At 47.6% G+C, this 15,851-nt stretch overlaps 1 protein-coding gene across 1 annotated transcript in view; it reads left to right on the top strand.

Moving 5' to 3' along the window:
* The first annotated feature begins 9,762 nt into the window (after positions 1–9,762).
* The window catches only part of AGPS (alkylglycerone phosphate synthase), a 130,727-nt gene continuing 124,638 nt past the window's right edge, over positions 9,763–15,851 (top strand). The window contains exon 1 of the mRNA XM_014599342.3: positions 9,763–10,008. Within this exon, the coding sequence (XP_014454828.1) occupies positions 9,827–10,008 (182 nt within the window). The 5' untranslated portion in view covers positions 9,763–9,826. The remainder of the gene's footprint in view (positions 10,009–15,851) is intronic.

The following is a 15,851-nucleotide window of genomic DNA, read 5'->3' as shown; positions in this document are numbered from 1 at the left end:
GCAGAGGGCTGCATACTGAGTTTTGGCAAGCCATTTAGGGCCGCATGACAGGCAGCCAGGGGCAGATTAATATTAATTTTCAAAATTTTTTAGGGGCTCCACAGGGTGGATTGAATGTCCTGGTGGGTCACATCCAGCCCGCAGACCGCATTTTGCCCACCCCTGTTCTCAGTGGTGACAGATGACAAAAAAGGAGCAATGGTTTCAAGTTACATCAAGGATAGTTTAGGTTAGATATTAGTGCAGCACACCCAAAATGTACAAGTCATTTTGTGCTATAAACTGTGTTTCACGTCACTGTGTATCTTGTTTGGCTGTAAAGCATAATTGTCCTTTCTGTGTGATTGTTGTATATTGTGCCTACTCTAGGACTGGAGAGGACCACCTCCCACCACCACCACCACCCCCAGACCATTGCCTTAAGATTCCTCAACAGAACCTGTAAAACTAATTTAGAGACTCTGGCCAAATCCTGGAGTGCTGACCCACTTTGAATTGATTGGTCTAAATTAGAAGTGTTCCAATGAGGCTGCTTCTTGACTGGGGCCCTGTGATGAGATCAGAAAAGTTAATTAAGGTTTAGGCAACCTGGACTGGGGGGGCTCTCTCTTTCCCCCTGGGTCCCCTGTGGAGGGGAGGGGGAATGCTGGAATACTTGCTGGAGCCTGCGACCAGGTGATACAGAGATCTAGGTTTTCAATCCCAGTAGCTGTATGGGGTTTGGACTGGGAGTCCAGGGCAGGAACTGGTAGCTCACCCCAACAGCCACTCAAGCAGGCTGAGATCTGCGTTCCACTGAAGCTTGGTGGATTCACATCCACGGAAATCCAGGGCAGGAGCCATTGGCGACATGTAGGGGGCGCACATGGGTGCAAGTGCACCCCCTGAGCGAGGCAGTGCACCCCCTGTGAAACTGTGCCCGCCACCCCACCCCTCTTGCTGTTGACACTGCCAGCAGCATCTGCAGGTGGGCCGTGATCACTGTGGGCTGTCACCACCGTGTCTACAGGTGGAGCGCAGGCAGTATCTGCAGGTGGTCACTGACTACTGGTTAGCGCTCGCTACCACCCCACCTGTAGCTGCCTGCGGGAGCTCCCCATTTCCCACCACCACACTCCCCCCACCGACAGCACTGCCACTGCCTGTGGGAACTCGCTGTGCCCCCCCAGCCTCCAGGGGCATGCAACGTCCATGGCAGGAGCAGAGATCAGTGCTCCCTAGCAGCTTGGCAGAGCTACATCAACTCACCAAAGGGCCCTTCACAAAGCAGAGGGAACCAGTGGCCCCAGTGGACAGTGACAGCGAGGGAGATGATGCACCCAAATTCCCAGGGACTGACCTCTTTTGGGTCAAGACTCCCCCACTCTCAGGCTGCTGACCTGGGGTGGAGTTTCCTCAATAGGGGTAGGAGTGATTTAGGGTATACTTTGAATCAGGACAGTATTTTTGTTTTGCTTGACTTCGTGTCGTGTTCTGGTGTTTGTCTTTGTAATAAATCAGGGGTTTGTGTTCATACTGCTTGCAAGGGAAGGGTTGTTGGGACACCCTAGTGATTCATTTTATGTTTTCCATGTCAACTGGGTGGGGGCTCGACCCAATGTAAAATATATTTAGTACCCCCAAAATTGAACCTGGCCTTGTTGCTGCTGACAGGTACTCAGCAGAAGGGTTACATTAGGAAAAATGTTCTCACTAGGATGGTAGTATGGCAATGGAACAGCTTACCCAAGGTTGATATAGTTGGGGTTGGTCCTGCTTTGAGCAGGGGGTTGGACTAGATGATCTCCTGAGGTCTCTTCCTACCCTAATTTTCTGTGATTTTATGAATGCCAAGTCTCAGTGAGCCCTTGATAATTATTGTTAAGTAAAAATGTATTTGCATTTAGTATGGAGTTCTAGACTGAGTTGCTTGTTAGAGGGGGACAGATGTGGAATCTCTCACATGGAACAGAGATGTGGCTTTTTTCAGGGGAGAGAACGTTATGACTCAGATGCTTAAATATATGGTGACAACCTTTAGCTACTTGAACATAGATATTAGAGTAATTTTGTATGCATATAACTGGCAGAGAGATGCATTTGCAGAGCTGTCTTTGAAGCAGCAGAGAGTTGTGTGACAGAGGCAGCCTGGTTCAGAGGTTGGCAATGTAGGGCCTGGGAGCTAGATCTGGAGCCAATGGATCAAGCCTGCAGAGCTGCTGGACTTTGTTATGAAGCAGATGTGAATTGGAATCTTCTTAGGGTGCCTGTATGTAAGTGCAGAGGCTGCTGTAATTAAAGCACGTCAGAGCAGACTCAATTAATTTGGACTTGATTAATCAAGTCTGCTAGAGTATGGTAATTACTGCACTCCAGCAGCCTCCCGTGTCTCGTATATCAGCATCCCTGCACTTCAAAATGGTGGTGGGCGGCTTGAACTAAAGCTCATTGAGCAAATTTACCTGGAGCATGTGTAAAAGTGTCCTTAGTGTAAGGAAGGTCCAGACCTCAGGTTTCCTATTTCTGGAGTGAGTCCTCTAACCATTATTCTACTGTATGAAAGAGGGATGAGACACAATCCTTCTCCAGCCATACCTTTTAATGAAGGTGCCCATAGTGTTTTGTGCTGAACTCAGTGTTGTTGTGCTAAGGAACTGGACTGCTTGGGTGACTTGGATGCAGGAGTGCTTAGTGTGGAAATCACACATAAGCCCAGGCATCAAATAGGTGCCCAATTGCTGAGGTCTGCCAAAATAGGGGAAATATAGGTCATGAACAGTTGTTGAACTCAAGGCACCTAAGGAGGTTTTACTAGTGCAGACTTAAGTACCTCTGGGCTTTCAAATGTCTAAGGGGCTTAGTGGGGATTTTGGGGATCACTGTTTTAAATATAGGCACCTAAATTCCATCAGTCCCACTTGAGATATCTAGGTTATTTTCAGAGTTCTAGCCCCTATATAATAAGTTAGATGAGAGCTGTCAAAGATCTGGACCATGGGATGGATCTGGACTGTGGGTCTTGGACCAAGCCCAGGCACTGTATGCAGCATGCACTGGTCCTGGTCCCACGTGCTACATGCAGCATTCACAGCTAGTCTGATGCACACTACATGCTTCACCTGTGCTGGATCAGCCCTGTGCACTGGCTCCAGGGGTGGATCAGGCCCACAGATGATCCCTGCGGACACTGACTGAAATGATATTTGTCATGTGACTGGCCCCTTGAAAGTGCTCTACAGTCATGCCCTATCGGAAGTGAACGGCTGCAGAGCACTTTAAATGTACCCAATCATGCGACAAATTAACCCTCATTTAATGAGGGTTTAGATGAAAGTTCTCCAAAGTAGAGTGCCTTCATTAACTCCTGGTTGTCTCTGCATGCGAGCAGGGCAGGGCTGATGCAGCTCAACTGCATGCCTGGTGCTATCTTCAGGATAGATTGGAGCCCCCCAGCTTGGGGGATCTAAACCACCTGCCCTCCCCCCCCCCCCCCCACTTCCCCCAAGCACAGGCTGGAGAAACCAGACTTGAGCTCCTTCACCTGCCTTCTCCCCACTCACATTCTGAAGACAGCACTGGAGCTGATGGGGAGGGGGGAGGCAGGGCTAGGGGTGTGAGGCTGCAGCCACTCAGCCTCTCTTCGCTGGATCAGCTCCGAATTGGAGCTTGATCCTCCCCCCCCACAACCAAACAGCAAATGTCTGTTGGGTCGGGGGTCATTGTAACTCATGGCACTTTCTGTGAAGCACTATGAGTTACAACAGGGAGCTGCACATCCGTTAATGCCCTGTGTACCAGCAAGAGCCTGCAGTGCACAGGGGTGGTTCAAGGCACATTCTTCATGAGCTTCCCACACCAGACTGGCTCTGAGTGCCGGCTCCTATGTGTGGAGCATGTCTATGGGTCCAGTCCAGCCTGCAGACAAGCCCCACCCCATGTATCCAAATTTAGTGTGGGATGATCTAGTTGGGGATGGCCCTGCTCTGAGCAGGGAGTTGGACTAGATGGCCTCCTAAGGTCCCTTCCAACCCTGATTTTCTATTACTCTATTTCTATTTTCTATTAATCCTGAAGGCAAGTAGGACCTGAGGGAGTGAGTAGAGAGAGTGCCCTAGGCTCAGCAGCCTCCCTTCATTACCTTTTTACATCAAGGTATGGCAGGTGATAAAGCAGGGTGAGACCCTGGGAAGTAAGAGTGGGAGCTGGGCAGGACAGAGGTGGCCACTAAGGAGCATCACAGCAGCCCTCAGACACCATCCTGTCACACACCTCTTCCCTCACTTGAGGCTTGAGGACCAAAACAACAATTACAACAAGTATCTCACTCCAGCCTTAATAAATTACTCCAAACTACTCTACCCATTGACTGTTTGTTTATTCAATCCTTTTTTGTGTAAAAAACCTCTGATTTGGTTGTGAGGAACTGTTGCTTAGCTTCTTCAGAGCTGCAATGCTGTCTTGTACCCCCATTTTTTGGCAGTCTTGGATTAATTTATTCCAGTGAATTCTCCCTAACATGGTACTCAGTCAAGTGGTCCATGTTGGAAAATAGTGCAGAGTTCCACTTGAAGAAATTCCACATCATTCTAAGAAATTTGTCCTAATAAATCTCATTTCAGTGTTAGAGACACAAGTTAATGTTCATTTTCCAGGCTGATTTGGCCAAGAAATTTCAATCTCTGCTTGCTGATCTGCTGAATCTTTATTGGCTCAGCTATTGCTGGCCACACCTGGACTGGATTTGACTTTCCCACTTCTGATCCCAACACTGACACCTCGTATTTGTACTTTCAGTTCCTTGTGGTCCTGGACAGCTAGTCTTCACCATCCTATGCAATCAGTTCTATTTGAGTAATCATAATGAAGGGGCCTTCTAAGAAAGCCTCAAATGTTATTTTCTTCCTGACTCCATTGTCCTTCATATATTACTTGGGCACTGCCTTTTGACTCAGAGGAAATAATGAAGAAAGGAACCATGAGCTGACATCTGTAAGGGCTTTTCACCCAGTTTCCTACCTGTCCCAATTCATTTCTTTTCTTAAAGAACATATGTACCCATAAAAAAGCTTTATGCCAGGAGAACTATCTTCTCAGGGACACCCAGGAATATGAAGAGTATACTCAATAGTGTGCATGTGTGTATGTTATACTACATATATACGTGTGTGCGTGTGTGTGTATGCGTGAATACACCTCTCCTCTCTCCCATCCCCCCAGCCACCCTAGCAGCTGAATTGGGACCACTGGCCAGATCCAGCCCATAGACAGTTCGGGCGCTGCCCATCTGGCCAAAGAAGGTGAACACCACTGCTTTAAGTTGTACTATGTACATATATCTGCATGTAGTATAACATAAAGCATGATAAATACAGGTGAGGAAGCTTATGAGAAGCAAGCTTTTTTGCTAATACCTTTTATTGAACCAGCTACAGTTGGGACAAATGTTAGAAAAGGTTTCAGGCACAAAGTGCCCTTTGCTTGTCTAATAATAACTCTCCCAACTATACAGTTGGTTCAACAAAAGATATCCCGAAGAAAACCTTTGCTTCTTGAATTTCTTGAAACCATCCATTCCACAACCTACTTCGAGGATGCTTGCATTAATGTGTAAAACAGTCTTAGATCGGTGTTGTTTTTCATCCTTCAAATTCAAAGATGACCATGACATCGCTGGTTTGTTTGGTTTTTGTGAACACGTGAATGGCTGATCAGGCCAATTTGTGCTTTGAACTGTCTATGGCACACCGAGCGAGAGATGCTGCTTTGGGTTGCTTGATCAACAACGGACATGTTGTTGTGAGTTTTACGCTGCTTGCATTTATTCTCTGCCTCAGCGGTTCTTTGATCATAAATGAGTTTTTCTCATGACTTCGGGTCAATGTTGAAATGTTTCAAGGATGACTTGAGGGAGAACTTGAAGCATTTCTTCTGGCTTCCCTGAGAGTACTTTCCCTCCTTTAGCTCACAGTAAAAGATCTTCTTTGGTAGCTGTCGCGTGCGGTGGAGTTAAACGCTCTGGGCGAGAATGAAGAGGTAATAACACGGAGGCAGAGTCCCTTGGCACTTAAAGCGTAATGCAAAAAGTTTTATTTTTGTACTCACATTGGCAGTGAGGCTCAGTTCTCTTAAAGCTGTTACAGATACTGCAGTTATTTGCTCCCCTGGGAGAGATCACTCGTTCGGGATACGGAGGGGTCGTCCGGGTTTTGGATATCAGTGGGCGTTCGCGAGACTGAGATAGAATTGGCCAGATTCCACCCTGCTCGTTTAGTCTCGGACTCTGGAGTGCGCTCTTCCGGATTCCTTGGTTGTTTTATAAGACTGCCCCAATTTTTAGTGTCCCCGTGAACCAATTGGCTTCTATTATTCTGTTCGTTCCCTTATATGGTGGTCTCTTCCGGGGGCTTGAGCTAGTGCTTATTAGCTACGCTTACTAACTATGACAAACGCGTGGTCGCTTAACAGTTACGACAAAAGCGTAGTTGGTTATAAAATAGCTGTGGCTGCTAATTTGTGAAGCACAAGGTTGCGGCCGCTTATCTGTGAGCTAGAACATTTAGTACTTCTGTACTCCTCCAAAATGACAGCTGGTCACTCGGCGGCAAGCAGCAAATATTATACAACAGTAGTCTGTAAAATCCCATGGCATTCACTAATATGCCTGGCTCTTATGGACCTCTTAGGTCTCACCATCTCGTTGGGATCCAGATAGCTTGGTGATAAAGTATTTGTTTTGGAAGGCCCTCAGGGGGTTCTCGTCTGCCATGTCTTTGATGGAAAAATAAGTTTGTTATTGGAAGTATGATGTTACATCTCACCTTCCCTGGCACCCTCCTTAACTTTGCTTGTGCGGTTTCCTGATTTGGAGCTCTGCCTCCCCTACACCTCACCTTATGCCAACCTCAAGTTGTTTTGCTTACCTCTAAGGTGAGCCATGGTGGTAATTTTTGTCTTGGCCTTTTGACCTTGTTTCCAGGGATGTCTCTGCTTCTCATTTATGTCGTTATTGTGGTCCGGACTCCCAGCTCTCTCTTCTGTTTGCAGGGTCCTTGACCATCCAGTCATATCTGAAGGTGTCCAGGATCCACAACTCAGCTTTAGGTAGGTACCTTAGCCCTTGAGGGCTTGTTCCTTCTCCGGGTCCCCACTCCTGGGGCAACCACCACTGCTCCTCTCTGGAGCTCTCTCCTCCTCGGGCCTCTTCTGGCCCCACCAGAAGCCTCACTTCCTGTCCTCCCAGCTCCGCTCCTGGCAGAGCTTTTATCTCTGCCCTAAAGGGCCGGGCGGTGAATCGGCTCTGGCACACCACCATAAATTGGGTCCATGCTGGGGCTAGAGCCAATCCTGGCTCTTCCCAGACCTGTTGTTCCTTTTTTCTCTTTGGTTGCCATGGCATTTTTCCACGCTGTGGTTTGCTCCTGCAGGTCTTCCGGTCTTTGTCCACATCCTGCCAGCTTGGGAGCTCTTCCTTTCGGGGTAAGATTTCCCTCAGGCATTGCCCCTATCACATAGTTGCTCATCTGACATCCTGATATGTGGCCTGTAGGACCACGTACGTGGCGAAATGGGCCGTATTCAATTTGGATTTGGATTCAATTCGGCTGAATCCAAATCTGAAGATTCAATGCTGATTTGGAGAATCAACGATTCAGCCACAGACACAGCTGTAAATGTTTTTTCTACATACCTCAAGGTAACAGGTGTGGCTTGTAAATGCTGTGATGCTGGGGCGGATGGAGTATTCCACAGAAGCGTGGAGGCCTCCCACGCATGCTGGTTGGCAAACCCAGAAGTGGACCAGAAGTACTTCTCATCTCATCTGCCTTGTTGCTCAGTCATGAGTTTCGCATCTCTCTGGGTTTGCACTGGACAGTTCTCTTGATATTACTGAAGGCTGCCTTCTTAGATGTCAAAGTGCTGTCTTCTAAGCAGGCCTTATGGAGCCATTTCTCATTCAGTAGTTTCTCTATGTCAGTATCATTTTCATCAAGCCAATCTGGATATTTTTATGTGGTGGGACTGAGAGTACTGGATGCAGCCGAGTAGACAGAGTTTCTGAAGGATGCCTCAATGTTATTGGAGTTTACACCAGTTGTTACTAGTTGGCTGCACAGTTCTTTGACAAATGCCTGTTTCACATTCTCCTATTTCAATTTGGAGACACCGAGCATTTGGGGTGCTTTTTTTCATTGTGGTTGTCAAACTAAGATGTATCTTCATATTCAGCTTGGAAACTATAAAGCCTGTGGTCAGTCCAGCATTCTGCACTTCTCATGGCCTTTGTCACTCTGACATCCTCTCTCTTCTCCTGTTGATGATGTAATCCATGAGATGCCAATGCTTTGAGTGCAGGTGCATCCAAGACATCTTGTTGTGGTTCGGCAGGCAGAAGACTGCGTTGGTGATGAGGAGGTGATGTTTGGTGCATTTCCTCAGCAGGAGGAGCCCATTGCTGTCTTTTTTCCCAATGCCATTCAAGCCATAATGGTATGTTAGGGCTAGAAACCATATTGGAAAGGTTCTAGGATAAAACTTCAGGAGAGGAATTCCACAACTGTAGATGGTATAAATGCAGTGAGCATTTATATCTAAAGTAAAATAAAGAATGGAGTTGAGGATACACAGGTAAGTGGGGCTAAAAGGGTTTGCTTTGTTTTAAGATGGGAGAGGTTAAAGTCTTTTTGTATGATGAAGGGCAAGTGAAAAGCTAAATGGAAGAAGTCGGGGAGGAGATGGAACAGGGTCACTGGGTTAAAGGAATGAACTAGAGAAGGAAAGAGCCAAAAAACCTCTATGTTTTTGACAGGAAGAAAGGAGGCAAGCTGAGGGAGGGAAGGCATTCTTATATTTTTGTCAGTGAAAGAAAGCACCAAGATCTTGTGCAAATAGAGCAATGGAGGTTGGGAGAGTTTGAGGAAGTTGGTGGGGCGAAGATTCACATAACTGGGAGAAGTACTGACATATTCTGTAGTGCAAGAGCACCAGGTGCGAGCGGATGATAGTGGTGAGGCAGGGCTGGCAGTTGGCAGGGTGGGACAAAATGTTGGAGAGGAGGATTGCAAAGCGTGAAGAAAAGGGGCAGAAAAAAAGGGAAGAGAAGGACATGGAGCAGGCAAGAAAGTGTCAGTGCAGGTGGACTAGTTCTCTGCTAAGACAAAAATGCTGTCTGTCTTTGTGCATTTTTGCCAATTCCAGAGCTCTTGGCCATCATCCACGTTACCAGACATTGCTACTTAGAAGCGGCTCTTGTGGATCCCTGGCCTAGAAGCGACCAGGCAGCACACAAAGGGGATCTGGAGTGTGGAGACACCGAGCGGGTCTGAAACCGGACGCAGGGACGAGAACTAGAACGCTGCGGTGTGCGGGATCTAGAACGCCGCGGCGCACAGGGGTCCGAGAGCGGGACGCGAGCTCAGCGCCCGGCGAAGGCGACGCCCATCCAGTGCGAGGCCGCATTTTCACCCGGATGAGCGGGGGGGGGCTGGCGCAAGCACGCCTGGTGCAAGGAGGAGACGCGCAGTGACCGGGGGGCAATCGCCAGGGGGCCGGTGCCACTCAGGATGCGACTGAGGGCGCGACGGCTCCGGATCGCCTGCTCGACTGGGGCAGGCGAGCAGCGTCGCCGCGGAGGGGCCGACACGAGACGCCCGGCCGTCCCCCTCAGCCGCTGCCGCCGGGTCCAGCTCCCCAGTCCCCTGCAACCAGCGGGGGCGTGGCCAGCCGCGGGGCGTGGCAGCGGGGGGCGCGGTGCACGCCGGGAGGGGCTGTAAGCGCCGGGCACGCGGCCTGTCTTCCCGGCCCGCGACCCTTCACCCGGCAGCGCTGGGCCGCGCGACGCGGAAGTGCAATGGCGGCGGCGGAGGAAGCGGGAGGTGCCCCGGGATCCGCGTCCTCCGCCCAGCGCAGGTTGCGCGTCCTCTCTGGCCACCTGCGGGGCTCCCGCGAGGCGCCCGCACTCCTGTCCGCCAGCCCGTGCGGGGCGCAGGGCGCAGCCGGGCTCCCGGGCCCTGCCACCATCCCCAAGAGGCGGTGAGCGCGGCAGGCGGCGGGAGTCCCCGCGGGGGGAGCTCGGGCAGCCCGGGCCCGGGGGGCAGGCGGAGACCTGCGCGGGCTCCTGGGAGTCCTGGGAGGGAGCACAGGGCGCCGGAGCCGCGGAGCCAGGGGCCCGTCTGGGCAGGGAGGGCGCTGTAGCGGGGCAGGGCTGTGCTGTACTGGGGGCGCCGTCTCCTTCCTGCCCTGGGGGAAGTGGAGGTTTAAGTTGGAAGCACGTGAGGGAAGAAGGGGCTGAGCTGTGCCGGCTGCGTCTTTCTTAGCAGCAAATCTGCTTGTCGACCTTTGTCCTCACCCACTGATGCAGCAGGACAGCTGTTGTCGCCTTCTCCCAGGGCTGGACGGTGGGTCCTGTTCCCACGTGGGGTCAGGCCTCTCTGGCCCTGCGATCTTCCTGGGGAGTCTCTGTAGGCAGGGCAAGCTGGGGCTTCTCCACTTGCAGAGGAACGTCCTGGAGATCCCAGGGCAACTTTCCATCTTGCTTTTGGAGATGTGTCCCCTGAGATCCCCAGAGGGGAAGCAAAGCAGGTGCTGCTAGGGCTTGAGGGGCCTGGTCCTCAATGGGAATTCCTGGGGTAAGCAGCATCAGGTCCCTCGGTGCCTGTCTGGGGTAGCTGGAGAGTGCAGGTAGCTCGGGGCTGTCCACACTCTTGCACCATAAAGCAAACTGCTACTAAATTGTAACAAATTGATCCCACCTTTCCCAGAGCCACACCTGTGGCACAACAAGGGTGTCTGTTTGCTCATCCTTTGTGCCACTGTAAAAAGTTACGGTGGCCCAAAGTTGACATCTATTTCCCCCTGGTTGCTAAATGCAGCAATTGAGCATCAGGCTGACAAATGAGTCAGGGACTTGGTTAGTGCTTGTGAAACACTTTGAGATCAGCAGTGTTTGGGATGCCCATGGAGAAGTTGCCCATGGAGAAGTTGGGATGTCACCCTGTTGATCTGTGTGCACCAGAGTCTGCACTTCTTTGAAATCTTCATCTGATGCTATGGAAACTTCTGCAAATGGCTTTAGGCACTGCTTGTAGTATTTTTGGGGTTATCTAGGTTTTGTTGGCTCTTCTTGCTGGGCTCTTGCTTACAAAAAGATTCTCCAATCTTGTGCTCAAGAATAAGAAATAGTTGATATGCCATAGCGGGCTGGGGCAAGGAGAGAAGTTAATTTTCTGAAAGTCTTGATAATGCTTGCTTTCATTTTTCTGTGGGCTTGTATATCTAGCTCCGTGCTGAGCCCAGAAGTGCTTTTGGGAAGTGCACCCCACCCTCTCCTCTCTCAGCACATATTAAATACCTAAAATGGGGTGATATAACCAGCCTAGAGGGACCTTGTAGTGTGTACCCCACCATTGGTTTTAGGCTCTGCCTTGGGCTGTTTTAACTCTATTTGCTCATGGTCATATCTGGGGCTTGGTACAGGAAGAGCTAGACCAAGTGGGTGAGATCACAACTTAGTATGGAGATGCTGTAGACAAGCCTATAATTGCAATACATTGTAGAATATACAAACCTTCTGATGTAAACTTGAGTGATTTATCAAGTTGACTCTAGTCTACATTAGAGAGTTTTGGCAAACAGAACTCGAGTTCTGCTTACAAAAAATTTGAGCTTTTTTGGTGCTCAAACTTTCTCTGTGGTGTGAGAGGCTTCCTTCCCGCTGGCAGCTTACAGAACTTCTGCAAAGGGAAGTGATGCGTCTGGTAACTGGGAACATACCATCTCGCAGTGCATTTTGCACTTTGGTGATCTAGCTGCTGGAGTGGAGTTGCTCAAAAGCTTTAACAGCAGGTGGATATGCATGGGTGGTGGTGGCTGATGTCTGTTGCCAGAATTTTCCGAGAATAAGATAGAGCAGTGCCTTGAGATCCTTTCAAGTGGCATGAGGTGTGCCATGCAATATTAGGCATGCAAACATGATTCACAAGGTAAGCCCACAGATTTCAGCTATGAATTAATAGTGTCAATAGCCTTCTGACCTGTTTTGGTCTTTTACTTCTTTGCAAGAGAGGAATTTCTCCATTATTTTTCTGTAGTCAAAAAAGAGTGAAAGTTACAAGCTGACACTTTCCAAGAGGTGCCTTAAGTAGAAAGAAGGGTGCCTCAAATCTAACAAGGTTGAGAACCGCTGAGTTAGAGGTTTGGTACTTGGACTACAATTATCCCTTTTCGCATTAATGAAATATGGTGATGTTTTAATTGCAGTCCATTTTTGATGCCTCCAGGTGGTGATTGTTGACGTAAGACAGAGCATCCTGGTAGAGCAGGTTTCCTTTTCTGGGCTGCCTGCTGTAGGATTAGAAGGCTGGATTAGAAAATAACATTTCCCTTGCTATTCTCTAAACATTGCATTTAATTTGTTCTTAGAATGTATGGACAAGTCTTGCCCAGCTTCTCACTATCATAAAAATGGCAGCCATTCCATGTCTTGAGAGCATAAAATATATTTGCATAAAATACATTTGTTGGCAAGGATAAGTTGCACATCCAACTTCAGAAAGGCAGATTTAACCAGGTATTAAATTACTTGGAACAACACCAGGAGGTCAGTTACTTCAGGGCCTATAATGGATAAATGCTGTAAAAATGTCAGTTTCTGCCCCAAAGAGCTTTCTTTCTGACAAATAAGAGATGCTTGCAGGAAGTTGAGTATCCTTCCAGTCATATTTGTATTATTCTATCTCCCTGTAAGAGGAGTGGTGGATATAGGTGGGAGAGTGTAAGCCAAGGGAGTTATGGAATGTTATTCAGCAAAGTAATCAGTGGTTTTGGAGCATCAGGAGCTATTTTTGCAGGTGTTTTAGAGGAGCCCCTTCAAGTGTGAGGGGCAGCCTAGGAGATGTGGAATGCTGCTCTAAGAATTTAGCAAGAGGCTAACAGCTTGGGATGATGGCTAACAAGAATCAACTGCTCTGTCAGTGAAGCATGACTGGGAGATGGGCTGCAGAGGGCCTTCAGAGTGAAGGTGAGTAGTTAAGTTTGTGGTAAAGGAGGAGGAGCCTATTAAGGGGTGACATAATTGGGTTGGAAAATAATTTTTTGGGATTGCATTGTCATCAAGGTCAGAGAAAGTTGTTGCAATTATGGACATACAAGATGAGTACGCAGACCAGTTTTAGCTGTGCAGATGAATAGGTTATGCAGAAGGAATCTATCTGGAAGACTTAAACATGGTCTGAATGTGAAGAGCTAGAGAGTGTGTTCCTCCCCAGAGATGATTCTCAGAGGACCAGCAGCACAGAGAAGATGTCCACAGTGATTGAGATTTCCAGTAATGGAAGAGGGTGGCAGAATAAAGGATTAAGAGCCCCATTTGAACACTTTGAAGATGGGTCAAGCCATGTTGGATTTGATTGTAAATTGCTCGTCAGTAAGCCTTGATGTAATTATTATTTTCTACAAAGTGCATTCTTGTTGTTTGATATAACCTTCATCAAAATATTCAGAAACAGGGTCTCTCTTATGGCCTGGCAAGCCTGCTGCCATGAAAGTTTTCCCATCTACCATACCATTCCCTCACTAGATCTCAAATCAGTAGAGAGGCTATACTCAAACTTATCCCTCAAAACTTCTGGAATAGTCTGCTCAAAATGTTTCTCTCTTTCTTCCGCCCCTTCCTCCTTGTAGGGAGACAATAGGGCTGGTGGGTAGGTACTACTAATCAGGTCTGTTATATCTCATCTCCATATACTGCTGTTAACAAGAATGTTATTTCTGGAGAGACAAATCCACAATTTGAGAACTGAAACTAAGCTTCACAGAGATGCTTAATAGGATCTTTTAAACTGAGCATGGAGCCCCATTGGTTAGAGTGGTTTTCTTTAATCTTTAAGAATCCATAGAAGAGCCTCTGGAAACCCCATAAGATTGGCTCCCTAATGTAGCCCATGGCTTTTTGTGACCCATTTATAAAACTTTTCTAAAAAGGTTACATGAATATATTATCTCAAATAGTATATAATTAGAAGCTTTAATCCCTATTCCATGATGATATCTTTGAGTTCTAACATATGGTAAATTAAAACTATATATAGGTTGTTGGTTGTTTTTTTTTTTAATCTTAAAACAAATAAAAAAAATGATGAAATAAACTGACATTTTGTTATGTGTGTATATATATTTTTAAAATAATTGATTTTATCCATCCTAGGTGAAGCTGATGGCTTGACCTCTGCAAACAAATGTCATACATATTAAGACTTTTTTGGTCAGGAGAGTGCTGTGGAGCTGAGACAGGTCTTCTTGTAGCTGAATTGAGTGTTTTGCAAAAGAAATGAAAGTATAGAAGTAGTAGAAGGCAATAAGGAGAGAGCTATCTGAAACACCCAGAGGCAACTTGGGTGGGGATAGAGAGGATCCTCCAAAGCAGTGGTTCTCCAACCTTTTTTTGTACCAGGAGCCATTTGTAAAAATTGATGGCCAGTCCTGACCCAGTAAATAGTTTAAGTAGAAAACTGCCCCCTGGCCCTGCTTGTGCCTCTTGCTTCCAACCCACAGCCCCCATCTCCCCAGCCCCCCACAGTGTGTGGGGTAGTAGATGGGGGGGAGGGGTACCATGAGGGAGGGGTACATGCACCCAAAGCAGGCATGGGGTTGCAGCCTGACTCAACTGGCACAGGCAGGAACTGCCTCCCCAGCCCAGCAGACATGTCTCCTTGCCTGCCACCCCACCGCACCCCACCTCACCTTCCCTCCAGGGTAGAGTCATGGCCTGAGGGGAAGTAGCAGTATGGCTGGGCCATGGCAGGGAGCTTCTCTCCACACTGCGTGGCTGCCACGTGCATTTTTTGCACATGCATATGCCACCACCTGCTCAGTCTTCCTCCTTCCACTCCCCCAGCCCGTTGCAGGCTTGAACTCTGCCAGCCTGCAAGGGGAAACTTGTGGTTTCTGTCTCTAGTGGGTTATGGAATAAAGAAAATCCCACACAATTTACTGATTTGTTTTGATGCACTGGCTGGGGGAATAGTTAACTGATTGCACGATTTCACAATGATTACACACTTAATTTATACAACACAATTTTATTTTAAAACTCTTTGCTACACATATAACACTGCTTAGCTTTAAGAAACACCACAAACATTAAGAAAACAATAATTACATATATCAGAAACAATGCTCCGAATGCACTTCCCAAACAATACTATAAGAATTAGTGTTACAAAAACCACTACAATTACAACTAAAAGTTAAATTTGAATCAACACTATTATTTTTCATATTATACTTACAATCCTAGAATTCCAAGAAGCCAAATATCAAAATATGGTTTCATTCCTCAGTAGTACGATTTAATGGGTTGGCCTCAGTAGTACGGTTCAATGGAATGGGCTCGCCTCAGCAATACAATTCAATGGGCTGGCCTCAATACTGATAGGACTAAGTCCCCTTTTTTCAGTCCCTTTTGGGCGTTCTGCAGCTTCAGCGTGAACTAAGAGATTCGTGTTCACGGAGAGGGTAGTTCAGGTGATCAGTCTGACCCGGGCTATACTTGCGATTCTTCCTTCGTTGTTCTACAAGTATAGTCACCTCCAAATTGGGACAGTAAGTTACAGTTTTTATTGAGTGAGCTGCCATCAGTGGGCTCCTCCTACTCAACCTGTCATTACCCCCAAATTTGGGCTCGGATCTTACTCAACAGATTCTTTTGCCTTTGTTGAGCATTTAAATTACCTTTGGGAAACTTCCATATCACTGCAAATGCCCTTTTCTTACCAATCTGGTCAAAAGGCCTTAGGGTTTGATCTCTCGGAACTCAGGATATTTGCTCTCTTTCTAAAAGACTTCTAAAGATAAAATTTAAATTAAGACTTTAAACA

Source organism: Alligator mississippiensis, chromosome 4 (genome assembly GCF_030867095.1).
Source record: "Alligator mississippiensis isolate rAllMis1 chromosome 4, rAllMis1, whole genome shotgun sequence".
NCBI classification, from domain to species: domain Eukaryota; kingdom Metazoa; phylum Chordata; order Crocodylia; family Alligatoridae; genus Alligator; species Alligator mississippiensis.
The sequence above is the reverse complement of the archived record's forward strand: the minus strand, read 5'-3'. Positions and strand labels throughout refer to the sequence as shown.